Source organism: Capricornis sumatraensis, chromosome 1, assembly GCF_032405125.1.
Source record: "Capricornis sumatraensis isolate serow.1 chromosome 1, serow.2, whole genome shotgun sequence".
Lineage (NCBI taxonomy): Eukaryota > Metazoa > Chordata > Mammalia > Artiodactyla > Bovidae > Capricornis > Capricornis sumatraensis.
Window position 1 is genome coordinate 216,276,171 of NC_091069.1, and position 26,676 is coordinate 216,302,846.

A 26,676-nucleotide genomic window follows, 5' to 3' on the forward strand; every position below is an offset into this window, starting at 1 on the left:
TGAGAAGTGGCACCTTTAGGAGAATTGAGTGGTACATTTAACCATTAGGAAATTATACATGGAAGGGCGGATTGCGGGTCCCTTAAAGGCAGAGACTGCTTTTCATTCACCTTTGCCACCTAGTGTCTGTGCATGCTCAGTCGCTTCAGTCGTGACTGGCACTTTGTGACCCCAGGGACTGTAGCCGGCCAGGCTCCTCTGTCCATGGGATTCTCCAGGCAAGAATTCTGGAGTGGGTTGCCATGCCCTCCTCCAGGCAATCTTCCTGATCCAGGAATTGAACCCACGTCTCTTAGGTCTCCTGCATTGGCAGGCGGGTTCTTTACCACTTGAGTGACCTAGGGTAATGCTGCTGCTGCTGCTGCTAAGTCACTTCAGCCATGTCCGACTCTGTGTGACCCCATAGGCGGCAGCCCACCAGGCTCCCCTGTCCCTGGGATTCTCCAGGCAAGAATACTGGAGTGAGCCGCCATTTCCTTCTCCAGTGCATGCATGCATGCAAAGTTGCTTCAGTCATGTCCTAGGGTAATGGTAAGAATTAAACCTGTGCCTGTTAACAGAGCACAAGGCTTGGACAGACTCAGGTCTAGCACAGGCATATTATAGACTTACAGTACTGATCTGGTGATGCAAAAAAAAATCATGAGTAAACAAAAATATCAAATGAAACCAAGTATTAAAGTGAAAGTGAAAGTCACTCAGTCGTGTCCGACTCTTTGCAACCTCATGTACTATACAGTCCATGCCATTCTCTCGGCCAGATTACTGGAGTGGGTAGCCTTTCCCTTCTCCAGAGGATCTCCCCAACCCAGGGATTGAACCCAGGTTTCCCACACTGCAGGTGGATTCTTTACCAACTGAGCTATCAGGGAAGCCCATCAAGATTTTTAAAAAAGAATTTGTAATACAATGATTGAAAATTGAGACAGAAGGGGTCACTGTGTATGGCTCCACGAAGGAGACAGGAGTCATGTCTTGAAAGAAATGAAGGCTCAAAATGCTGTAACAAAGGAGACAGGGAAATTCCTAGCTGGAAGAGTTAATTTAGACCTGTACACCTACCACTTAAAAGGATTTTGAGCATCAGTCTCTGACATATATTTGTTTAAAATTATACATATATTCTATTAAACTACCATTATAAAAATATTTTTAAATACATAAGAGATGGGATGGGGAGGGAGATGGGAGGGAGGTTCAAGAGGGAGGGGACATATTTATACCTATGGCTGATTCATGTTGCTGTTTGACAGAAAACAGCAAAATTCTATAAAACAATTATCCTTCAATTAAAGAATAAATTAATTTTTTAAGTAAAAAAATAAGATTTTAAAAGAGCAGTTAAAGAGGAAATAAGCGTATTTTAAATTATTAATGGTATATCATTATTTATGTTGGGCACAAATCTACATTTCAAATAACCTTCTAGATAATTTTGAATTTTTATGGCTCTCTTCCAGTCATGTTGGATTAAAACTTGTCAGCCCATAATATGCCTGATGAGTTCTCCTAGGCATAGGAGGCCTGTCAGCTAAGCCATTTTCTTATTCATTCATACCTAAGTTATTCATATTGTCTTTCATCATCAGTTTCTTTGAAGGAATCTATTTAAGTCAATTGTGAGAGTTAACCTGATTAAAGTTAACTAATAGAATCTATTCGTTCAACCAGGCACAATAAGTCTGTAACATGCTGCCAGAAGCTTAAAGTGAATAGATGAGTGAAGATATCCTGTGGAGAAGAGGTAAACCAGTATGGTGCCTGCCGTCATCCGACAGGTGGATGGCTGGAGGGTGCCACTGATCAGGCCTCCTGTGTCCGTGTGGGGTTAGTGAGTCACTGGCATGGAACCTTGGCCCCAGGAAGAACTATAGTCTGGAAGGGTGGATATGTGAGGTCAGATCATTAGCAGTGGTTGACAGATTTGGACATGGCAAGATAGGCTCATGAGGCTACATATTCTTAAGAAGGGAGTAATAGGAAAATTTTAAAAAATTGTCCTGGGAATCAGGAAAAAAATTAAAACCTCAAAGAAGCCAATTCAGAGGCATCATGAGTGAAACATTGTTAACTTCAGCTAGCTCTGTGAGTATACTCCCCATAGAGCTGTCATCTGCAGGACATGAGACTCTGACTTTCTTTTAAAATACAGGCCTTAGTTCTTCATCATTCTCCACTCCCTCCTACCCCCTGCCAGCTTTATTAAGGTATGATTAACAAGTAAAATTATAAGTATTTAAAGTATACAGCATGATGATTTGATATACATATATGTATATCAAAGGATTCCTCCCATCAATTTAACTAACACATCCATTATCCCATATATTTTAGCAAATTTCAGTTCCATGATACCATGTTAGCAACTGTGGTCACCATGTTATGCATTAGCCTCTCAAACCCCTATTCATCTTATAACTGAAAGTTTGTACCCCTTACCAACTTTTACTCATTTCCCCCACCCACTAGCCATTGGCAACCACTTTTCTGGTCTCTGCTTCTATGAGTTTGACTTTTTTTTTTTTAAAGATTCTATATATAAGAGATATCAGTAAGTAATTGTGTTTTCTCTGTCTGACTTGTTTCACTTGGCATAATGCCCTCCAGATTCATCTATGTTGTCACAGATGGTGGGATTTCCTTCTTTTTTTGTGGCTGAATAATTTTTCATTCCATGCATGTGTGCCGTATTGTCTTTATCCATTCATCTGTCAGTGGACACTTAGGTTGCTTCTATGTCTTGGCTGTTGCAAGTGATGCTTCTGCAAACATGGCTGTGCTGGTATCTCTTTGAGATATGATTTTGTTTCCTTTGAATAGATTCCCAGAAATGGGATTAATGGATCATAAGGTAGTTCTGGTTTTGGAGGAACAGCCAAATTGTTTTCCTTAGTGGCCGCACCCGTTTTCATCCCCACCAACAATTGTATGCGTTCTCCATTGTTCTTGTAGGAGAGAGCCAGGAGCTGCCTGCCATTCCTGGTGAGTCAGCTGGCCAGCATGGAGCACTCGTTTCATCATATTCTCCTGCTGGAGATCAAGAGCATCACGGACACCTTCTCCTCCATCCTGGGCCCACAGAGCAGAGACATCTTCCGCATGAGCAACAGCTTCACTGCCATTTCCAAGCTCCTTACCCGACAACTGGAAACCACCAAGGCCAGAAATGACAGGTGAGCAGGAATTCCTGGGGACCTCAGGATCTGCTGCGAACCCATGAAGGCATAGCACCAAAGGCTATGCTTTTTTTTTGTAGGCATCAAAGTTTCCAAAGAAAGCCAAACTCACTATCTCAACATAGAGTAATTTCTGAATAAATTATGACATTTGCCAGAATTTTTCTAAATCTGTAAAAACCAGAATTAACCAAAACAATTTTTTCAAGTGCAGAAAATACAGTAAAGAAATAAGAATGTAGTACAAATAATAATGTTTATCAGTTCAGTCAGTTCAGTTCAGTTGCTCAGTCTTGTCCGACTCTTTGCGACCCCATGAATTGCAGCACGCCAGGCCTCCCTGTCCATCACCAGCTCCCGGAGTTCACTCAGATTCACATTCATCGAGTCAGTGATGCCATCCAGCCATCTCATCCTCTGTCGTCCCCTTCTCCTCCTGCCCCCAATCCCTCCCAGCATCAAAGTCTTTTCCAATAGAATTTGTTTATTTATTTAACAAACATTTAAATCATTACTTACTCTATGCCAGGAATTCTGCCAATGGCTAGACATATATAGAGAGAAAACATATTCCTTTATCCAAAGAGCTCATTGTCCATAGAGTAGGTAGATAATAAGTGGATAATTATAGAATAGTGGGAAGATTATGCCAATTATGATTGTGTCAGGGAGTTTGGGGAACACAGATTGGGGTACCTACTTCTGCATGGAATGGAGAGGAAGCTGAAATCAGGAAATGCTTCCCAGAAGAGGTGACATTTGGAACCAAGTCTTGAAAGATGACCAGATTACACCAGGCTGGCTTTGGGGCAGTATGTGGAAGAGCACAGCACTTTCTGGAAACAGAAGTCATTCTGTCTGGCTAGCATCAATACTAGGTAATACTGATGAAGTAATATGCAAGGACCAGATGGTGCAGGACATGACAGACCTTCTTAAGGAGTTTAAATTTTATCCTGGAGGCTGTGAGGAGTCCTGGTAGGATTTTTACATATTAGGATATGATCAGAATCCATATTTCAGGAAGCTTGTTCTGGCCCCAGTGCAGAGAACATCTCAGGCAGAGGCAGACTGGAGTCAGGTCAAATGAAGAAAGAACAGATAAGTGTCCACAGGTATTGGCAATTTAAAAATTACTGATGATTGTAGTGAGTGATCTGCCAGTGGTATGGATGGGCATAAAATAGGATGCCTGGAGTTGAAGGGAGAGAATGGATATGATAAATCTGGTCCTTTCAAGAAGTCTAGACCATGCAAGATTGAGGGAGGTGTTTTATTATATTTGTCACATTTTGAATAGAAAGACACTTGGAAAAGTTTTATGACCATAGGAGTTACACAATACTTTCGAATTCATCATCTCATTTGATCCTCATGATCACTCTGCAAGTTGAGAAGGGCAATTATCATTATTCCTATTTTATAGAGGAAGAAACAAAGGCTCAGAGACTGGTTAAATCTCTTCCCAAAGTTACATAGTAACTAAATGATAAAAGATGGACTAAAATTTCAGATCCTATGCATTGGAAGGTTTTCAGTTCTGGAGAAGGGGCAGGACACATTTAAGACTAGCATCAGTTTTTGTGAGTTTGGGGGGTTAACAAATGATGCATATCATTTTCAGTCTGAAATAGCATTCCAGAAACACAGAAGCCAACCTCACAAAATAATGAAGATTTAGTCACAAGGATCCACTTTATGTCCAGCATGGCACACAGCCTGAAGGTCCCAAGAGACACAGGACAAGACATAAGACATGAAACACCATTCCTCAAAGGGTGCACAGTCAGTGCATGTGAGGCGTTAGTGGAAGCAGGTATAGCAGGCTGTGGCGCAAGAGAGACATACAGCCAGGGAAATGAAGAATGTTTCACAAAGAAGATGAAATTTAAATTCATTCCATATTTGTTGAGTAGCTTCCATGAGCCAGGCATCTGCGTAGGTACCAGATCATGTTGCACAGGATGAATGAAAGTTCCCAAATAAGGGTTGAAAGGGCACTCCAGATACAAAGGACACTCCTCATGTGCAAAGATAAAAGGGTTTAAGAGTGTGTGACCCAGACTGAGGAAAAGCGATTGGTTCAAGGTGACTGGAGTGAATATACCAGTGAAGCACAGAAAAAGTTAGGTCAGAGGCACAGTCACAGAGAAGCAAGGAGTTTGTTCTGTAAGCAACATGGTGACCTGGGAAGATTTTTACCCAGAGAATGAACTCTGCTTCTAACAGTAATTAGTAGATAGAGGGCATTCAATATTTCTTCACTAAAGGACTAGATGGGTGAGGAAGTGGCTGACATGGTGGAGCCCTGAATGGATTTGGCTGGCAAAAGAGAGGGTGACCAGGATGCTATTGCTGGAGCCTTAGCAGTCAGCTCCCTCCATGGTGAGACAGCTTGGAACTAGAAAGAATCAATTACTGGTGAGAGGTGGGCTGAGGAGAAGAGGAGAAGAGTGAATGAGAACCCAGAGATGTCTAGCTTGAGTGACCACATGCACATGGAAAAGCATGCTGATAACCAAGAAAAGATGGAGCAGGAGGGGAGCCCATACAAAGCACCTCTTTGCCCATTCCACGCAGAGAATATTTTCTGGCCAAGATGGTCATCTCAACAATAGCTGTTCATTCAAGGAAGACAGGTAGCAAGTGTCCTTTTCTCTCAACGCCATACTTTTGATTTAGCATATTAAAATCTATTGTTGCCTGGTTCAACAGCTAGCATAGATGCCTATAATACCAGGATGTCTAATTTTGGTGTTATTGACATTTGGTTAAGTCTTGGTTGTGGAGCTATCCCATGTACTCTAGAAATACTTCCCACTTCCCCGGCCTCTATGCACCAGATGCTAGTAGCAACCCTCCCCCTCAGTTGTACTAACCAAGAATGTCTCCAGACATTGCTAAATGTTCCCTTAGAGACAGAAATCACCCCCAGTTGAAAACCACTGCTATCTACATATTTCATTTTAAAAACAGCATTTACATCTAGCAACAGCCTACACATGGCAACATCCAAGAAACCCAAAGCCAGCGTCACGAAGGGATGCTTTGTCATCTGTGTGCAAGCAGAGTCACTGTTAGCTAATTTTCATGGTGCAGTTTCAGAATTCAGTTTAGAGCTTCTACAGCTGGGGTTTGGGGGAGCCACTTTATATTCTCTGCACAGCTAGCCTGCTCGTTTCTTCCAATGGTGACTGGCGTGTGCGTCAGATGTAAAAGCTCAGACGTGTATTCTGGCCAACAGTCTGTCCATTCTTTCTTGCCTCTACACATGCAAAGTTACAAGGGGCCAATTGACTCTCTGTGAGATTATATGTGTGAAAAGGGTTTATATAAAGGAAAAACTTGTTATACAGGGTGTTACATTAAGGCATTCCAACAGGAAAAATGGTTCTTAATAAAGTAGGCCCAATCCAATTAGCAATAGATAACTTCCTCATGAAAAGAAGAATTTAAGAGATATGTAGATAGGAGAAAAAAAGGGGGTCTCCCTGTCCAAATATGGGTCTGCATTAGAAAAATTCATTTCTCCTCCCTTTATTATTTTTCTATGGAAAAAAAGAGAAAAAAAATGTTAAGAGATAAAAGGTCACCATGCTCTTCAAATATTGCCACCACCATCACCACCTCAGCCTCTCCCTCAATTCAGAATACTTCATCCATTTCAACCCTCTCCATCAGTCTCCTAATCGATTATAAGTATTCAGTGGGAACCTCAAAAGACTGGTGTGGACTGCCCCCTTTTTGTATTAGCTGCTCATCCTCTCTGGGATGGTTGCTAAGGCTTCTCTCCCAACATCTCTTCTCTGAATAGCCTTCATTGTGACCATTTAGCTTCAGTAATTTTAATCTGTGCCCCACAAAGCAGAGAGATCCACACTTTTGTCTAAAGCATCTAGCAAAGTCTGACCCTTACAACTGAAGGGGAAATGAATAAGGAAAGAGAGAGCTTGAAAGAAAATTAAAGATGGTTAAAATTCAAAACAGATGTCCTCTAATTTACAAATCTGACACATAGCCCAGCAGGCCAGATTTTAGACTTCAGGCCAAGATTATAAGACTATCAAAAGAAAAACAATTAGCATCCTAGAGAGACTGAAAAACTGGAGGAAACAGGAGCCTCCTTTGTGCCAAATGACTGAATTAAATGGGTGAGTTTTATTTGATACACCAAGTAAGCACACTTTTCTTATTCCTGTGTTTCAGGATGAATGTTTTTATCTAAATAATAAGCCAAAAGGGCTAAATAACAGGATAGCCAAGCAAAACATTTAGATTTTGAAGTTAATTCTGGAGAAGTAAAAGAAAGATAACAGCAATTGTGGATTAAAAAAGAAAGGGTAGTGCTCGCTTCAGCAGCACATATACTAAACTTGGAATCATACAGAGAAGATTAGTATGGCCCCTGCTCAAGGATGATATGCAAATTTATGAAGCACTCCATATTTTTCTCGTGGTTACTAAAGGGGAAGCGGGGAGGGATAAATTGGGAGTTTGAGATTTACATATCCATACTACTACATATAAAAATGGGGCTTCCCAGGTGGCACAAGTGGGAAAGAACTTGCCTGCCAATCCAGGAGACGTAAGAGACATGGGTTCGATCTCTTGGCTGGAAAGATACCCTGGAAACAGGCATGGCAACCCACGTTAGTGTTCTTGCCTGGAGAATCCCATGGACAGAGGAGCCTGGCGGGCTACAGTCCATGGGGTTGCAAAGAGTTGGACATAAATGAAGTGACTTAGTACATATGCATATATAAAAATAAATAACTAGTAAGAACCTGCTGTGTAGTTCAGAGAACTCTACTCAATACTCTATATTGACCTATATGGGAAAAGAAACTATAAAAGAGTGGATATATATATATATAACTGACTCACTTTACTGTATACCTAAAACTAACACAACATTGTAAATCAACCATACTCCAAGAAGAATTAATTTAAAAGATTTTTAAAAATAAAAAAGAGAGGGTGTCAAGATAGGAAAAAAGGTCTGTACCTTTCAAAACTGTATGAGCCCTAAGTAGCCTGCTGGGTGGCCACTAACCATTGAACCATTTGCTTGCCAAGACCCAAGGGAAGCTGGAGAAGGAGAGGGTGGCTCCTGGCAACTGTGTGCTGGCTGAGCAGTCAGCGATCCTTGGACTAGAAGACGCCTTTGCTAAGTGCATGTGGTGCCAGGGAGGCTGCTCTGATCAGACACCATCAGAACCGGGGACAGTTAGTCACAGGTGGTCCTAGTAGGATGTTAGACTGAGGCCCCAAGCAGGGATGGAAGCTTTGAGGGCTAGAAATTGTGTGGGGAGGTAAATAGGAGAAATGAGAAAAGGTAGGGAGAAGGGAGGGTCGGGAGGAAGGCACAAGGGGGAAGCAGAGGGAAGGGACAAAGGACATCTGACTCAGCCCTAAGCCCCAAGCACAGGGTCACCGTTCCCTCACACCCACCTTTCCAACTAGCCAAAGACACGGGGGAAAAAGTTATGTTTAACTCAAAGCGTTAACCTCTGGCTTGGTTGAATGGGTGGTATGTTCTTTGGTTGTTTTGATGGTGATGGTGAGAGTAGTGGTCAAACTGTTTATTCTTTGTTTTTAAGAACCAGGTGGCAGGTGAAGTGAAAGGCAAAGTATAGCAAAGGTGCCTGCCAGGCTCCTCTGTCCATGGGCTTCTCCAGGTAAGAATGCTAGAGTGGATACCCATTTCCTTCTCCAGGGGATCCTCCCAACCCAGAGATTGAACCCAGGTGTCCTAAATTGTAGGCAGATTGCTTACCCTCTGAGCCACCACAGAAGCCCAAAGGTAAAATTAGGTAGGTGTAAAAATGTGGTCCAATGGAGAAAGGAATGGCAAACCACTTCAGTATTCTTGCCTTGAGAACCCCATGAACAGTATGAAAAGGCAAAAGATAGGACACTGAAAGATGAACTCCCCAGGTCAATAGGTGCTCAATATTCTACTGGAGAAGAGTGGAGAATAGCTTCAGAAAGAATGACGAGGCTGAGCCAAAGCAAAAACAATGCCCAGTGTGGATGTGATTGTGATGGAAATAAAGTCCGATCCTATAAAGAACAATATTGCATAAGAACCTGGAATGTTAGGTCCATGAATCAAGGTAAATTGAAAGTGGTCAAACAGGAGATGGCAAGAGTGAACATTGACATTTTAGTAATCAGTGAACTAAAATGGATCCGAATGGGAAGATTTGATTCAGATGACCACTGTATCTACGACTGTGGGCAAGAATCCCTTAGAAGAAATGGAACAGCCCTCATAGTCAATAAGAGTCCAAAATACTTGGGTGCAATCTAAAAAAACAACAGAATGACCTCTGTTCATTTCCAAGGCAAACCATTCACTATCACAGTAACACAAGTCTATGCCCCGACCACCTGTGCCGAAGAAGCTGAGGTGGAATGGTTCTACGAAGGCCTGCAAGACCTTCTAGAACTAGCACCACACAAAGATGTCCTTTTCATCACAGGGGACTGGAATGCAAAAGCAGGAAGTCAAGAGATACCTGGAGTAACAGGCAAGTTTGGCCTTGGAGTACAAAATGAAGCAAGTCAAAGGCTAACAGAATTTTGCCAAGAGAAGACGCTGGTCATAGCAAACGCCTTCTTCCAATAACACAAGAGATGACTGTACACATGGAAATCACCAGATGGGCAATACCAAAATCAGACTGATTATATTATTTACAGCTGAAGATGGAGAAGCTCTACACAGTCAGCAAAATCGGAACTGGGAGCTGACTGTGGCTCAGATCGTGAACTTCTTATTGTAAAATTCAGACACAGATTGAAGAAAGTAGGGAAAGCAACCAGACCATTCAAGTATGACCTAAATCAAAACCCTTGTGATTATACAGTGAATGTGATAAAGACATTCAAGGGATTAGACCTGATAGACAACCAATACAGTATACTAACGCATATATATGGAATTTAGAAAGATGGTAATGATAACCCTGTGTGTGAGACAGCAAAAGAGACACAGATGTATAAAACAGTCTTTTGGACTCTGTGGGAGAGGGCGAGGGTGGAATGATTTGGGAGAATGGCATTGAAACATGTAAATTATCATATGTGAAATGAATCACTAGTCCAGGTTCAATGCATGATACAGGGTGCTCGGGGCTGGTGCACTGGGATGACCCAGAGGGATGGGATGGGGAGGGAGATGGGAGGGGGGTTCAGGATGGGGAACACAGGTATACCCGTGGCAGATTCATGTCAGTGTATGGCAAAACCAATACAATATTGTAAAATGAAAGACAAATAAATAAATAAAATTTAAAAAAATAAAAATAAAAGACCTGATAGGCAGAGTGCCTGAAGAACTATGGACAGAGGTTGGTAACATTGTACAGGAGGCGGTGATCAAAACTATCCCCAAGAAGAAGAAATGCAAAAAAGGCAAAATGGTTGTCTGAGGAGGCCTTATAAATAGCTGAGAAAAGAAGAGAAGTGAAAGGTAAAAGAGAAAATAAAAGATATACCCATCTGAATGCAGAGTTCCAAAGAATAGCAAGGAGAGATAAGAAAACCTTTCTCAATGGTCAATGCAAAGAAATAGAGGAAAACAACAGAATGGGAAAAACTAGAGATCTCTTCAAGAAAATTAGTGATACCAAGGGAGTATTTTATGCAAAGATGGGCACAATAAAGGACAGAAATGGTATGGACATAACAGAAGCAGAAGGTATTAAAAAGAGGGGGCAAGAATACACAGAAGAACTATACAAAAAACATATTAATGACCCAGACAACCACAATGGTGTGATCACTGACTTAGAGCCAGACATCCTGGAGTTCAAAGTCAAGTGGGCCTTAGAAAACATCACTACGAACAAAGCTAATAGAGTTGATGGAATTCCAGCTGAGCTATTTCAAGTCATAAAAGATGACCTTTGTTGGCATGATGCTATGAAAGTGTTGCACTCAATATGCCAGCAAATTTGGAAAGCAGCAGTGGCCACAGGACTGGAAAAGGTCAGTTTTCATTCCAATTCCAAAGAAAGGCAATGCCAAAGAATGTTCAAACTACCACGCAATTGCATTCATCTCACACCCAGCAGAGTGATGCTCAAAATTCTCCAAGCTAGGCTTCAACAGTACGTGAACTGAGAATTTCCAGTTGTTCAAGCTGGATTTAGTAAAGACAGAGGAACCAGAGATCAAATTGCCAACATCTGTTGGATCATAGAAAAGGCAAGAGAATTCCAGAAAAACATCTACTTCTGTTTCATTAACTACACTAAAGCCTTTGACCATGTGGATCACAACAAACTGTGGAAAATTCTTCAAGAGATAGGAATACCAGACCACCTGACCTGCCTCCTGAGAAACCTATATGCAGTTCAAGAAGCAACATTTAGAACCAGACATACAACAATGGACTGATTCCAAATTGGGAAAGGAGCGCATTAAGGCTGTATATCGTCACCCTGCTTATTTAACTTACATGCAGAGTACATCATGCGAAATGCAGGGCTGGATGAAGCACAAGCTGGAATCAAGATTGCTGGGAGAGTTATCAATAACCTCAGATATGCAGATGACACCACCCTTATGGCAGAAAGCGAAGAAGAACTAAAGAACCTCCTGATGAAAGTGAAAAAGGAGAGTGACAAAGTCGGCTTAAAACTCAATATTCAAAAAATGAAGATCATTGCATCCGGTCCCATCACTTCACAGCAAATAGGAGAGAAAACAATGGAAACAGTGACAGACTTTATATTCTTGGGCTCCAAAATCACTGCAGATGGTGACTGCAGCCATGAAATTAAACAACACTTACTCCTTGGAAGAAAAACTATGACAAACCTAGACAGCATATTAAAAAGCAGAGACATAACCTTGCTGACAAAGATCTATATAGTCAAAGCTATAGTTTTTCCAATAGTCATGTGCGAGTTGGACCATAAAGTTGAGCACTGAAGAATTGATGCTTTTGAACTGTGGTGTTGGAGAAGACTCTTGAGAATCCCTTGGACAGCAAGGAAATCAAACCAGTCAATCCTAAAGGAAATCAGTCCTGAATATTCTTTGTAAGGACAACCTAGACAGCATATTAAAAAGCAGAGACATTACTTTGCCAACAAAGGTCCATCTAGTCAAGGCTCTGGTTTTTCCAGTGGTCATGTATGGATGTGAGAGTTGGACTATAAAGAAAGCTGAGCAACAAAGAATTGACGCTTTTGAACTGTGGTGTTGGAGAAGACTGTTGAGAGTCCTTGGACTGCAAGGAGATCCAACCAGTCCATCCTAAAGGAGATCAGTCCTGGGTGTTCATTGGAAGGACTGATGTTGAAGCTGAAACTCCAGTACTTTGACCACCTGATGCAGAGAGCTGACTCATTAGAAAAGACCCTGATGCTGGGAAAGATTGAGGGTAGGAGGCGAAGGGGATGACAGAGGATGAGATGGTTGGATGGCATCACCAACTCAGTGGACCTGGGTTTGGGTGGACTCCGGGATTTGGTGATGGACAGGGAAGCCTGGCATGCTGTGGTTCATGGGGTTGCAAAGAGTCAAACACAACTGAGTGACTGAACTGAACTGAACTGATGCTGAAGCTCCAATATTTTGGCTCCCTGGTGTCAAGAGCTAACTCATTAGAAAAGACCCTGATGCTGGGAAAGATTGCAGGCAGAAGGAGAAAGGGTGGCAGAGGATGAGATGATTAGATGGCATCACTGACTCAATGGACATGAGTGTGAGCAAAGTCCAGGAGTTGGTGATAAACGGGGAAGCCTGCTGTGCTTCAGTCCATGGGGTTACAAAAATCAGACACGACTGAGCATCTGAACTGAACTGAAATTTTATTTCAGGATACAGGTATCCCTCACTTTTCAAACGTTGACTTTACACTTCTTTACTTTGAGGAAAGACCTACATTATTACAGTCATCTTGATTCTAGGATCCAGGCTACCAAAAGCCCTCAAGTCCCTCTTATAAAATGGGGTAGTTCTGTTGGCCCCTTATAGACTAGTTGCATATTGTTAATTTCAGTTAATTGCAGATCGAAATTCAAACTTCATTCTATAGTTGGTTGAATCTGAGGATGTGGAAAGGGGGTTATGGAGCTCCAATTTGATTTGTTTTCAACAACAAAAAGAAGCCCAAAGAGAATTTTTGCTTTTATTTTTAAAAAGTAATTGTTTCTTTGCCCCATACCCATTTCAGTTTATACAGGTCTTCATAGGAACGCTCTTCTTTCAGGTAGCAGGAGAAACCTGAAAATGGAAAGCAGTGACACAGTGGGGGGAAGGACATGAAGCAGCAGTGTGTGGGGGAGGATGGAGGGAAGAGAGAATTAGGAGATTATGTTCACAAGAGAATGACTCCAGGATATCTGCCCTCCTTGGAGTCACCCCAGAGTTTTGGTTTATCCTAAATTTCATGCACGGAACATCAAAGAAATGGATGACAGAGGAGAAGAGGGAATTTGAGTCAATGTGTGTCTGGAATGTATAGCAAAGCAATATGGCCTGCAGAGACACTTTTCCAACTGTGAGACCCTTTGCAACCTGTTATTCCAGAGTTTCCATCTTGACATCTGTGAGTCTCATCAGAACCCAACTCTAGTGTAATTCACGATCCCTGAAAGCCCAGCCTGACAGTTCAAGAGTGGTGGCTCTTTACCAAGTCCACAGCCGAAACTGCAGAGAGCAGGATGCCAGGTTCTTCTCTCCAACTTTGCAGCGAAGCCTGCATTTCCAAGTCTGATCAAGCTTTTACCAGCTCCTCCCATGTGATAGGTTCAGTGCTGGGAGCTTTCACTGTTATATTGTTATATCCTCACAACAACAAAGTCTTTAAATATATATTAGGATTACAAAGGCCTCATACTAAAGGGTCAAAGAAAACTTCTCTACACAATCCCTACCCATCTCTAGATTCGTGGTAGTTCTTGGAGGGGCAGTTGTATAAATGCCCAGCTATTAGCTCATGGAGTTTTCTTTCATTTCTTCCTTTGTCTAACTCACTGTATGTCAAATTTTAGTGTGGACAAGGTTTACAGTGTTCATAGTACTTCATTACTAAAGGAATTGTAAAGGAATATCAATGATGACCTGCCTGTTCCTCTCCAAAATGATACCCTACTAACCATCTAGAATGCCTTCTTTGTGCCTCTCTTCCACCAAACGCTGCTTTTCTCCAGGACTCCAGTTTAATACCCATTACCCAGAAAGTCTTCCCTGCCTACCCATGCCCACAGTTACCTTCTCTCTTTTGACCTACGACAACTCACGTTGCCTCTCAATTCCTTCACACGTGCAGTCCTGCCCTGAAGTGCTTGGTGTCTTTCTGTGTGCACTTCCAGTCTCCCTCAAACTTGAGAAAGCTAATAATCAGAGACTATGCCCTATGTAAGGAGAACAGAGTCTTTTTCTTAAAAAAAATTCTTCTTCACAAGCATTAGGTTAATGATTTCATAGTGTCCCATTGTATAAATGTATAGTAATTTACAGAACTAGTCACGTTTTGTCGTAGATTTAACCAATGTCCTTTTTTTTCTTCTTTAAATTATCAAAGTATGATGGCATATTTACAGTAGACTTGGAAAATATAGAGCAAAGTTACATATAGTTCCCTTATATATTACAATTATGTTTTCAAATAGGTACATTAAGATTTTTGGAAAATAGAGTCTTAAAAGTGCTTATAAAAACTCCCACTTTTTTAGGCAAGCCACGTTTATATAAAGAAAAATTGATTTTTTCAGAGTGACTGTTGGCTTGAAAAATGTACATAAGGAGGTTCAGGACCATAATTAAAAACATGTGATGTTCTGGTCAGTGTTGCCCCCTGCTTAGGAAAAGCTGAATGCAATTTCACCCCACCAAGGGGACTAGAGTTTTCATAAAAAACATGTAGATGTTTTCAATCTCAGGAGGTCTATGGTGGTCACTTGTATCAAAAGAAAATTGGAACAACAATTTGTGGCAGTAGCTGTGGTTCTTGTTATTCCTCCATGCATAGGGAAGGAAGGACCTTGGTTTTTTGCCTCTCTTCTTACTGAAGAAGTTAAATTTGACATGTGGGACCATTTATGTTCCATCTGCTGTTCATTTACTTCCACCATTTGTCCTTCCTTAACGCAGCATTTATGATGATGTGAAGGTCTGTAAAGGTATTTCAGGAATTCATTTATCAGCAAGAGAGGTAGGTGGGAGACAGCATTATCAGTTCTGAAGCCAATGAAGCAGGCCCAGGGAGCGTGAGGCCCCAGGGGGCTGGCTCTGCCAGTATGGAGAAAGATGGAGGTGGGGGTGGGGTGGGGAGAGGGGAGAGACCCAGGTGGAGACACTGCCAGGAGTGTGAGCAATGCAATTACACTTTCACCAGGGGGGCCAGGCCCCTTTCCTGTAACACAGAAGTGTTCAAAACACAAAACACACAAAAGAGAAGATTGCTTTTCATCAAGTTCCTTCAGCTTGGCTTCCTCTTTCAAACAAGACAGGGAATAGCAAAGATTTAGCCTGTATTGTGGAAGGAGTGGTAAGAGGGGCTGTACCCTGCACAGCCCTTGTGGGAAGGGTGACAGCTGAGAATAAAAGTTCTACTTGACCCTGATGACCCAACTATTTGCTGTTTTTGTTCCCCGCAAACTCCCCATTCCTTTGTTCCTTTTTGGTATCTATCATGATTGAACTCTGCAGTCACTACCATGCATGCGTGCTAAGCCTCTTTGGTCGTGTCCAACTCTTTGTGACCCTATGGACAACAGCCCACCAGGCTCCTCTGTGCATGCGATTCTCCAGGCAGGAATTCTGGAGTGGGTAGACAGCAAATATATCCATTTCTTCTTAAGGTTGCTCAGTCATGTCCGACTCTTTGCAACCCCATGGACTATATGGAATTCTCCTGGCCAGAATACTGGAATGGGTAGCCTTTGCCTTCTCCAGGGGATCTTCCCAACCCAGGGATCAAACCCAGGTCTCCCGCATTACAGGCAGATTCTTTACCAGCTGAGCCACAGAGAAGCCCAAAAATACTGGAGTAGATAGCCTATCCCTTCTCCAGCGGATCTTCCCAACCCAGGAATTGAACCAGTGTCTCCTGCACAGCAAGTGGATTCTTTGGCAACCCACTCCAGTTTTCTTACCTGGAGAATCCCATGGACAGAAGAGCCTGGTAGGCTACAGTATTTGGAGTTGAGTCAGACATGACTGAGCAACTAACACTTTCTTTACCAACTGAGCTATCAGGGAAGCCCATTTTGTTAAAGGGAACACCAACATTTACTTTTTAGTTACCTGTAAAGTGTTGCTCAGCAATTATATGTTAGCTCTGTCTGGTGTGTTCCCACAGGATGTTACTCAGAGATATTAGCATACAGTAATTCTTATTGATTACAATGTTATCACCAATCCCCAAACATGTGTTACTTCTTCCTGGGGTAGAGTCAGAGGCAACCTGTAGGAAACATCTACTGAGAGGCAGTGAGAGGGTGTGAAGTGGGTGCGCTCTGGAGGCAGATACTTGTGTTTAATGCTGGGCTTACTAGTTGATCTTCAGTAAACTACTCAACATCTTTGTTCCTTAGCTCCTCCATCTGTGAAATGGAGATGGCAGAGGGTCTGCTTAATAGTAGAATGGGCAGACAGGACAAGGGGATGTATCAAAAGGATGATTAACCATGGCCCTGCTCTTCCAGAATCAAATGATGGTGAATGGCAATGTCTTACCTTTCCCCTCTGCAGCCCCAGTGGTGGCAGACACTCTCTCCTTAATCCTCACCACCAGCCCCCATTACCTGCTCATGTTCCCAGAAAATCGAGCTGGCCTAGAAGAGGAGGAGTGTGTTATCTCTACAGTTCTCACACTTGATTCAGAGTGTTCTGATGACATTACTATTTTATATTTTTGGACTCTTTTATAATTTACTGAGTGCTTTCGTAACTTGTGCCACATTCAGCTGACAATTTGTTAGGATCTGGTAGCCTTCTACTAAGACTGCTGCTTTCCTGATCTGCCCATTCTAGGCTTGGGAGTCTTGACTACAGATTTGGGGTCCATCTGAAGCAGTATCTATCAGGGGCAAAAAGGGAAAAAGTACATTTACCTTGGAATCAATAAAGACCCGGAAATCTTGAGGGGGATAAAGCTATGGAATGAGAGGGAGCTGCATACAGCTTACCACACTCCAACTCCAAATAATACACAGCTTATTGTTTTAAGTTTCATATCACTGCAGACATGGTGAAACCTTCAGCAGCTTTGCTGAATAGAAAGTGCCTCTGCCCTGGTCTAATTCAGATTCTGTTCTTCCAGTGCCTGGGCCAGTGCTTCTCAACCTTGAATGTGCACTGAAACACCTGGGGATTGGGTTAAGGGCACTCTGATTCAGCAGGTCTGGGATGGAGCCTGAGATGCTGCCTCGCCAGCAGCCTCTAAGGAGATGCTGATTCTGCTGATCCAGCAACATCGCTCTGAGCAGCAAAGGCAGGGGTCTGCACTTTTTGCTGCTCTTTTTCTGTGTCCCATTCCTTCTCATGTTGGTTACATGAAAAGTGACCAAATGACCAAGCATCTGTATGAGTGGTCACTTCCTCGTATCAGGACTTTTAAACTTTTGTTCTTTTAGCAGAATATTCTTTCTCTATGTCTGCAATTGCTCAGAATTCATACTTGAAGTTCAGGGAATTTTTAAAATCAACCATTTCGATATTCCAGCCCTTGTATGCTCACACAGTAGGGAGCGTTGCTCTCCTGTAGTCCACAGCCTTTAGGATGCTGCAGGGGTAGGAGAGAACTGTATGGTCCTTCCTGGCTTAGAAAAGGAGAAGTTCATCTTCCAGGCTTGGCATTACCTGTACAAGCTGCCTTCTTGCTTTACATATTCATGCCCATTCTATATGGGCTACACTGTCAAACTCATCTCCTATAATGCTTTCAGCAATCTAGTGGTGCAGTAACATTGATCCCATTTTTAGATGACAGAAAAGACATAAAGAGATTTGCCCGTCACTAATAAACAGGAGATTGGAATCATAAAACTCGGTCTTTTTCCTGGAAGGCCATATTCAGTCTATTTCCCCACCATCCCTTCTGTTGAAGTCCCTAAAGAACCTTGTTGTGAATGAAATAAAGCATGGAGTCACTTTGTTTCAGCAAAGTTCTTCATTCTGGTGCCCATATAACTGGGCACCTTCTAATCTCTGCTCTTGCCCACCAAGGCAGTCCGAGGCAGAAGAGAGTACCAAGAATTTAGATTCAGCATTGTCCTTTCCCTTAGTATTCAAGTATAGCTTTTCCAGAGGCTTTACTCATTTCAGTCCCCAAACAGATGACAGTGCTGTGGAGCTGCGAGATCATCTCTGTCATTCTTATGATGATTGATGACCCAGGAAATTGCTGAAGAGTAGGAAACATAACATCCTAAGAATTTAGGACTCCTATGTGGATTTGACACATTATGTTCTCCTACTTCTCTAACAAGCTCAACTCTGCAAAATACATATCCTGGATATGGAATCATAAGCCAAGCTCATCAAACATTAACTAATATATTTTTCTTTGATTTAAGACACCAGGAAAAGAGGCTGCCAATTTCTCCATCACTGCCAGCTTTATAGTCTCATCTCCTAGCTGAGTGAGCGCAGTGAGCTGCCCATGGACCAATTCATTCCTAAGGGGGAGTCTTGTTCACATAAGAGGGAGATAATTAGGCTTTCCCTGCCTCTCCTGGGTATCCCTAGAGCTGCTTTTAAAAACTTTAACTTGGCAACAGACACCAAAAACTGCTCAGACTGGAAATCATCTGAGCCTCTTATAATGTGGCATGTTGAGTTAAAGCCAAGTTAATATTTAAGGGATTATAGAACTCTGACAAAGATTTCTGTAAAATTACCTCTGGAGTTAAAAGTGACAAATGGAAAAGAAATAACAATCCCCCTGCATGAGCCCAACTCCCTGCCCCCCGATCCAGCCCCTACAAATAAATGCACACAGAACCAGTGGCTCTGTTCACCCATTCTCTCACATTTGTAATGCATTTCTTTGCTCTAAGAGGAATGCAGAGTTTCTGTTTCTAAAAGATCTCTGTTTTTGAACAATTCTCTCCTATTTATAATAAATATAAAAACCAAGAGGGAAAGTAAAGGACAGTGAATGTTTATTATAAACTCAAACTTCTGTCTACCATTTTCCAAACTGTTGGAACCAAACCTTGTCCTAATTCCCTGTTGGCAAAACTCTGTGACAAACCCAGGTGGATTGATGGCTAGAAATGGACTGTCCTCTCTTGTCCATCTTATGACTTTGGCTACCTTGGAGACTCTTCATTACCACCCCATCTCATGACTCCTGTGTTATGTTGTTGTTGTTCAGTCGCTAAGTCATGTTGGCCCCTTTGTGACCCCATGGACTGCAGCATGCCAGGCTTCCCTGTCCTTCACCATCTCCCGCAGCTTACTCAAACTCATGTCCATTGAGTCAGTGGTGCCATCCAACCATCTCATCCTCTGTCGCCCCCTTCTCCTCCTGCCTTCAATCTTTCCTACCATCAGGGGCTTTTCTAATGAGTCAACTCTTTGTATCAGGTGGCCCAAGTATTGGAGCTTCAGCTTTAACATCAGTTCTTTCAATGAATATTCAGGGTTGATTTCCTTTAGATTGCCTGGTTTGATATCCTTGCTGGCCAAAGAATTCTCAAGAGTCTTCTCCAACACCACAGTTCAAAAGTATCAATTCTTCAGCACTCAGCTTTCTTTATGGTCCAACTTCCACATCCATACATGACCACTGGAAAAACCATAGCTTTGACTAGGTGAACCTTTGTCGGCAAAGTAATGTCTTTGCTTTTTAATATGCTGTCTAATTTTGTCATAGTTTTGTTTCCAAACAGCAAGTGTCTTTTAATTTCGTGGCTGCAGTGACCATCTTCAGTGATTTTGGAGCCCAAAAAAATAAAATCTGCCACTGTTCCCATTTTTCCCCCATCTATTTGCCTTGAAGTGATGGGACAGAATGCCATGATCTTAGTTTTTTTAATGCTGAGTTTTAGGCCAGTTTTTCCACTCTCCTCTTTTACTTTCATCAAGAGCCTCTTTAGTTCCTCTTTGCCCTCTGCCATAAGGGTGGTATCATCTGTACATCTGAGGTTATTGATATTTCTCCCAGCAATCATGATTCCAGCTTGTGATTCATCCAGCCCAGCATTTCTCATGATGTACTCTGCATATACGTTAAATAAGCAGGGTGACAATATACAGCCTTGATGTACTCCTTTCCCAATTTTGAACCAGTCCATTGTTCCATGTCTGGTTCTAACTGTTGCTTCTTGACCTGCATATAGGTTTCTCAGGAGGCAGGTAAGGTAGTCTAGTATTCCCATCTCTTTAATCTCCAAATCTTAAAAACAAGGAAGATTGTGTATAAGAGAGAGTCCTTGTGGTAAGAAGCCTACTCATCAGCAACATTCATCAGCCTCATGTCTAGAGAACACTTTTCTGGCCCAAATATTTTATTGTTGCTTCTTTACTTATTTGGCCCTTGCAAATCCCTTTTTTTTCACTCCTACTCTTGCTCCTGGCTTCTCTCCATATCTGATATTTACCAAATGACATTGCCCCATCCCCTACTCCTCATGGACCAGAGTCATAGGGAGAAGCAGCCAGGGCTTCATAGACATCTGGTTGACCTCCAGAGGATTTTTTGTGGCTGCAAGGAGCAGGCTGGCTGCAGAGATGTAGGTGGTTTCAGTTCATCTATTCTGCAAACACTTTAGGTACCTGTGAGTAAACATCCCAGCCATAGGGGAACAAGGATGAGCATTATAGTTCCCAGCCCACAGGGCAGCAGAGATTTACCCAGGAATGGGGTCACCAGATGAAACAGAAATACAGGATATCCAGTTAAATTTCAGGTAAACGACAAATGATTTTTTTAGTGTAAGTATAATCATTTTAATATTGGACAATATATTTTTTACTATGTCCCATAGGTTCATATGGGTTGAACCTATAGGTTTTTTCCTATAGGTTCAGAGTGAGGCTACTTTTAGCAAGAAGAGATAAGAAAGCCTTCTTCAGCAATCAATGCAAAGAAATAGAGGAAAACAACAGAATGGGAAAGACTAGAGATCTCTTCAAGAAAATTAGAGATACCAAGGGGACATTTCATGCAAAGATGGGCTCGATAAAGGACAGAAATGGTATGGACCTAACAGAAGCAGAAGATATTAAGAAGAGGTGGCAAGAATAAACGGAAGAACTGTACAAAAATGATCTTCACGGCCCAGATAATCATGATGATGTGATCACTAATCTAGAGCCAGACATCTTGTAATATGAAGTCAAGTGGGCCTTAGAAAGCATCACTCCGAACAAAACTAGTGGAGGTGATGGAATTCCAGTTGAGCTGTTTCAAATCCTGCAAGATGATGCTGTGAAAGTGCTGCACTCAATATGCCAGCAAATTTGGAAAACTCAGCAGTGGCCACAGGACTGGAAAAGGTCCGTTTTCATTCCAATTCCAAAGAAAGGCAATGCCAAAGAATGCTCAAACTACCGCACAATTGCACTCATCTCACACGCTAGTAAAGTAATGCTCAAAATTCTCCAAGCCAGACTTCAGCAATACATGAACCATGAACTCCCTGATGTTCAAGCTGATTTTAGAAAAGGCATAGGAACCAGAGATCAAATTGCCAACATCCGCTGGACCATGGAAAAAGCAAGAGAGTTCCAGAAAAACATCTATTTCTGCTTTATTGACTATGCCAAAGCCTTTGACTGTGTGGATCACAATACACTGTGGAAAATTCTGAGAAAGATGGGAATACCAGACCACCTAACCTGCCTCTTGAGAAATCTGTATGCAGGTCAGGAAGCAACAGTTAGAACTGGCCATGGAACAACAGACTGGTTCCAAATAGGAAAAGGAGTACGCCAAGGCTGTATATTGTCACCCTGCTTATTTAACGTATATGCAGAGTACATCATGAGAAACACTGGACTGGAAAAAACACAAGCTGGAATCAAGATTGCCGGGAGAAATATCAATAACCTCAGATATGCAGATGACACCACCCTTATGGCAGAAAGTGAAGAGAAGCTAAAAAGCCTCTTGATGAAAGTGAAAGAGGAGAGTGAAAAAGTTGGCTTAAAGCTCAACATTCAGAAAACTAAGACCATGGCATCTGGTCCCATCACTTCATGGGAAATAGATGGGGAAACAGTGGAAACAGTGTCAGACTTTATTTTTTTGGGCTCCAAAATCACTGCAGATGGTGACTGCAGCCATGAAATTAAAAGATGCTTATTCCTTGGAAGGAAAGATATGACCAGCCTAGATAGTATATTCAAAAGCAGAGACATTACTTTGCCAACTAAGGTCTGTCTAGTCAAGGCTATGGTTTTTCCTGTGGTCATGTATGGATGTGAGAGTTGGACTGTGAAGAAGACTGAGCGCCAAAGAATTGATGGTTTTGAACTGTGGTGTTGGAGAAGACTCTTAAGAGTCCCTTGGACTGCAAGGAGATCCAACCAGTCCATTCTGAAGGAGATCAACCCTGGGATTTCTTTGGAAGGAATGATGCTAAAGCTGAAGCTCCAGTACTTTTGCCACCTCCTGCGAAGAGTTGACTCATTGGAAAAGACCCTGATGCTGGGAGGGATTGGGGGCAGGAGGAGAAGGGGACAACAGAGGATGAGATGGCTGGATGGCATCACTCACTCGATGGACGTGAGTCTGAGTGAACTCCGGGAGATGGTGATGGACAGGGAGGCCTGGCGTGCTGCGACTCATGGGGTCACAAAGAGTCGGACACAACTGAGCAACTGAACTGAACTGAGGCTACTTTATTCTCTATCTTTGCAGTTAGTTGAGGTCATGTGAATGTGTTCTTACCAACTGAATATGATTGAATATGAGACACATAACTTTTGAACATGGATGATAAAAGTTTCCGTGCAGCCCTCCACTTTCTCCTGCCTGTGGGCTAGTTGCCAAGAACGGCAATGTCTAGAGGTCAATACAACTTCCCTGGTGGCTCAGATGGTAAAGCATCTGTCTACAATGTGGGAGACCTGGGTTCAATCCCTGGGTTAAGAAGATTCCCTGGAGAATGAAATGCCAATCCACTCCAGTACTATTGCCTGGAAAATCCCATGGACAGAGGAGCCTGGTGGGCTACAGTCCATGTGGTTGCAAAGAGTCAGACACAACTGAGAGACTTCACTCACTCACTCACATACTAAGAAAAATTGTTGTTTATTTGAAATTCAAGTTTGGCTGAATGTTCTGTATTTTACCTGGCAACCCTGAAACCAGAGGCACTTGACCTAACCTTGAGTCAGTGGATGTCCGAGGATAGCCCATAACTTCTTTCATGTCTGGAGGGCCCTCAGGCGGATGCTGTAAGGCCGTCTGAAGGTGCAAGAAGACATGCTGTCGGTACAAGAGCTCTGACTCACACAATCCATGGTGCTTAACAGCCAACACTTGGTGATTGGAGACAGGGGCTGGGAAGGGGGCTGAGTGATGGTCCACTCCTAAAATCTGATGCCATAGCATTCTCCAGAGGACATCAATGCCTCCCATGATATGGGATATTGATCTACTTGTGTCTAGGTCACTGGTGTTTTCTTACTACATTAATACAATGCCTAGACAAGGAAAGATAAAACTATCATAATAATAATAACAATAACAGCAATTGATGGTAATAATAAAATGTAACATCTCCTGACTTCCTCTTTTGTGCTAGGAGCAGTGCTTCATACTGGTTCCATCATTTCAGCTTCCCAACAACCCTATGAGTTAAGTATAGTTATTACCTCCATTTTATAGATGAGGAACTTGATATGAAGAGGACAGGAAATAAAAGATCTCCATAAGTAAGAAAATTTTATTTTAAAAAAATCATAAACTGATCCTATAATCATGAAATTTGAAAAAATTTTGGATGAAAATACTAGTAACTACTGTTGTAACCCAGAGCTTTATGTAGAAAGAAAAAACTAGTAAATCCCTGAGAAACTATACCTCTAACAACTCATATGTTTTGAGATTTAAAAATTTGTTTAATGCTCAATATCTGATATTTGTATATTGGGGTATACTTTGTGCCTTAAAATGTTTTAAGTTTTAATAATCTCAGCTATATAAAGTTGTAAAAGAAAGTGCAAAAATAAAAGTGTCTTTCACTTTTTAACTGTGATTATGAACCAAGAACCAGAGAAATACTTTAGTTTGATGACTATTCAGGGACTAACACAGAAAATAAATACCACCCCCAAATTTCTAATCTTGAGAGGGTTCATTGGATCTTTTAAAATTAACCTTCATAGTCATCACAGTTTTAAAAATACCATCCAATAATAGCACCTTCTTGGTTTTATTCGTAATAGGAGTAAAAATTCAGCTTTGAGAACTTTCTGGCTGGAAGATGTCAGTATCTCCCATCTACTTGTGGGCAGGCAGTATCTTGTATATGTCAGAAAGAGAAACATGGTCACGGTGAGCATTTATTCCCATGAACTGGTTCTTAAAATCAATTTATGTATATTTCAGTCAAGCATGGGATTGAAATTAAGTTTTTTATTATATATGCAAAACCATAAGAAGCCTATAAAAGTTATATTAAAAATGATTTAATTTTCTGAGCAGTAGCTTATTACATAATAAGTGAAGTGAAGTGAAAGTTGCTCAGTCATGTCGACTCTTTGTGACCCTGGCCAGAATACTGGAGTGGGTAGCCTTTCCCTTCTCCAGGGTATCTTCCCAACCCAGGGATCGAACCCAGCCCTCCCACATTGCAGGAGGATTCTTTACCAGCTGAGCCACAAGGGAAGCCCAAGAATCCTGGAATGGGTAGCCAATCCCTTCTCCAGCAGATCTTCCCAACCTAAGAATCAAACCAGGCTTTCCTGCATTGCAGGAAGATTCTTTACCAACTGGCTATCAGGGAAGCCCTACTACACAATAAACAGTGTCTTGTTAATGGCTGACCTACTCCCCTTCCCAGTTCTCACCATTGGCATCTCTCACTAGGCTGGACTAACAGGGGGATTCCAACTTCTGAGGACCCAAAACTATGAACCCTCCCTCGAGGCCAAGCCCCTTCTCTGGGCCAACAAGAAAAGCTGCTGGATCGATCCCTTTGCCCACTGCAGACATGGCTCTAGAATGGGTGGAATGTAACGGGGGAAAAAAAAAATCACCAGCCCCTCTGTGTTGGTTTTCCCTAGAAAAGCAGAGCCTTAAGAAAACCAAACCTATATTTTCTCACCCTAACTTAAGAAATAATGCAAGGTTTACTTTGGAAAAATAGCCATACGTTTGAAAAAGTCAGGATTTTTCTGTAAATTTGAGGCCCCTTTCTCAACCTCTAGAAAAAATACTTATGAAAACCAAGTAAATACACACAGATAACCAACAGAATTATTAAGCCATCTTGGCGAATAGATCTCTAGAGTTTATTAACCCTTGTGTTTAAAAGGAAAGAATTAATCCTAACCCCATATTGTATGGTTGATAGTCCTTGTTAAATTTAAATTAAATTAGCTCTAGACTGGCTCAATATTAGAAAGCAGGTAAGGGAAGATAGGGCTTCCCTGGCAGCTCAGTCAGTAAAGAGTCTGCTGTAATGCAGGAGACCTGAGTTCGATCCCTGGGTTGGGAAGATCCCCTGGAGAAGGGAATGGCAACCCATTCAAGTATTCTTGCCTGAAAAATCCCATGGACAAGAGTAGCCTGGCAGGCTACAGTCCATGGGGTCACAAGAGTTGGAAACCACTTAGTGGCTAAACCTAGCTACCTAAGGGGAGACAAATGCATAGTACTTTAATCATTCAGCACCTCAGTGAGCATCAGTGAGCTATTTCTGTAGCTTGTTTGTGGGATCTTACTCTATCTAAGGCACTGTGTTAACCCTTAGAGGGATAACAAAGATAGCCTATTCCTTAAAGGAGGTAATTTTAATGACCTACAGAGTGTTTTATAAATTTACTGAAAAAGATATTTGGGATTATTAATGTCATTTGTAGAAAAACCTCTTTCCTCCAACATAATAAAATTCACATAGATTTTTCTTGCTTCATAGAATGGAAGAGTCCCACTGATTTCCATAAAATTAACAAAACCATGAGTTTATATAGTCCATCTGAAATGTTCTTATTCTAATAATTTCAATACAAACAGACCAGCATATATAAGTTTTCTAGAAAATTCCTGGCATGAATTTCATAGGAAAGGTATGCTTTGGAGAGCTAGATAAGAATATGGTCAGTTCAGTTCAGTTCAGTCACTCAGTCTTGTCTGACTCTTTGCAACCCCATGAATTGCAGCACGCCAGGCCTCCCTGTCCATCACCAACTCCCAGAGTTCACTCAGACTCGCATCCATTGAGTCCGTGATGCCATCCAGCCATCTCATCCTCGGTCGTCCCCTTCTCCTCCTGCCCCCAATCCCTCCCAGCATCAGAATCTTTTCCAGTGAGTCAACTCTTCGCATGAGGTGGCCAAAGTACTGGAGCTTCAG

The 26,676-nt window shown here is 42.0% G+C and overlaps 1 protein-coding gene and 1 non-coding gene across 3 annotated transcripts in view; both read left to right on the plus strand.

Moving 5' to 3' along the window:
• Positions 1-26,676, plus strand: part of VEPH1 (ventricular zone expressed PH domain containing 1) — a 263,127-nt gene that overhangs the window by 125,234 nt on the left and 111,217 nt on the right. For both annotated transcript variants that reach the window (XM_068981170.1, XM_068981177.1), the window contains exon 6: positions 2,953-3,173. In XM_068981170.1, the coding sequence (XP_068837271.1) occupies positions 2,953-3,173 (221 nt within the window). The remainder of the gene's footprint in view (positions 1-2,952; positions 3,174-26,676) is intronic.
• Positions 7,520-7,626, plus strand: LOC138093359 (U6 spliceosomal RNA). Its single transcript, XR_011146083.1, has one exon. It is a non-coding gene; the product is annotated as a U6 spliceosomal RNA (small nuclear RNA).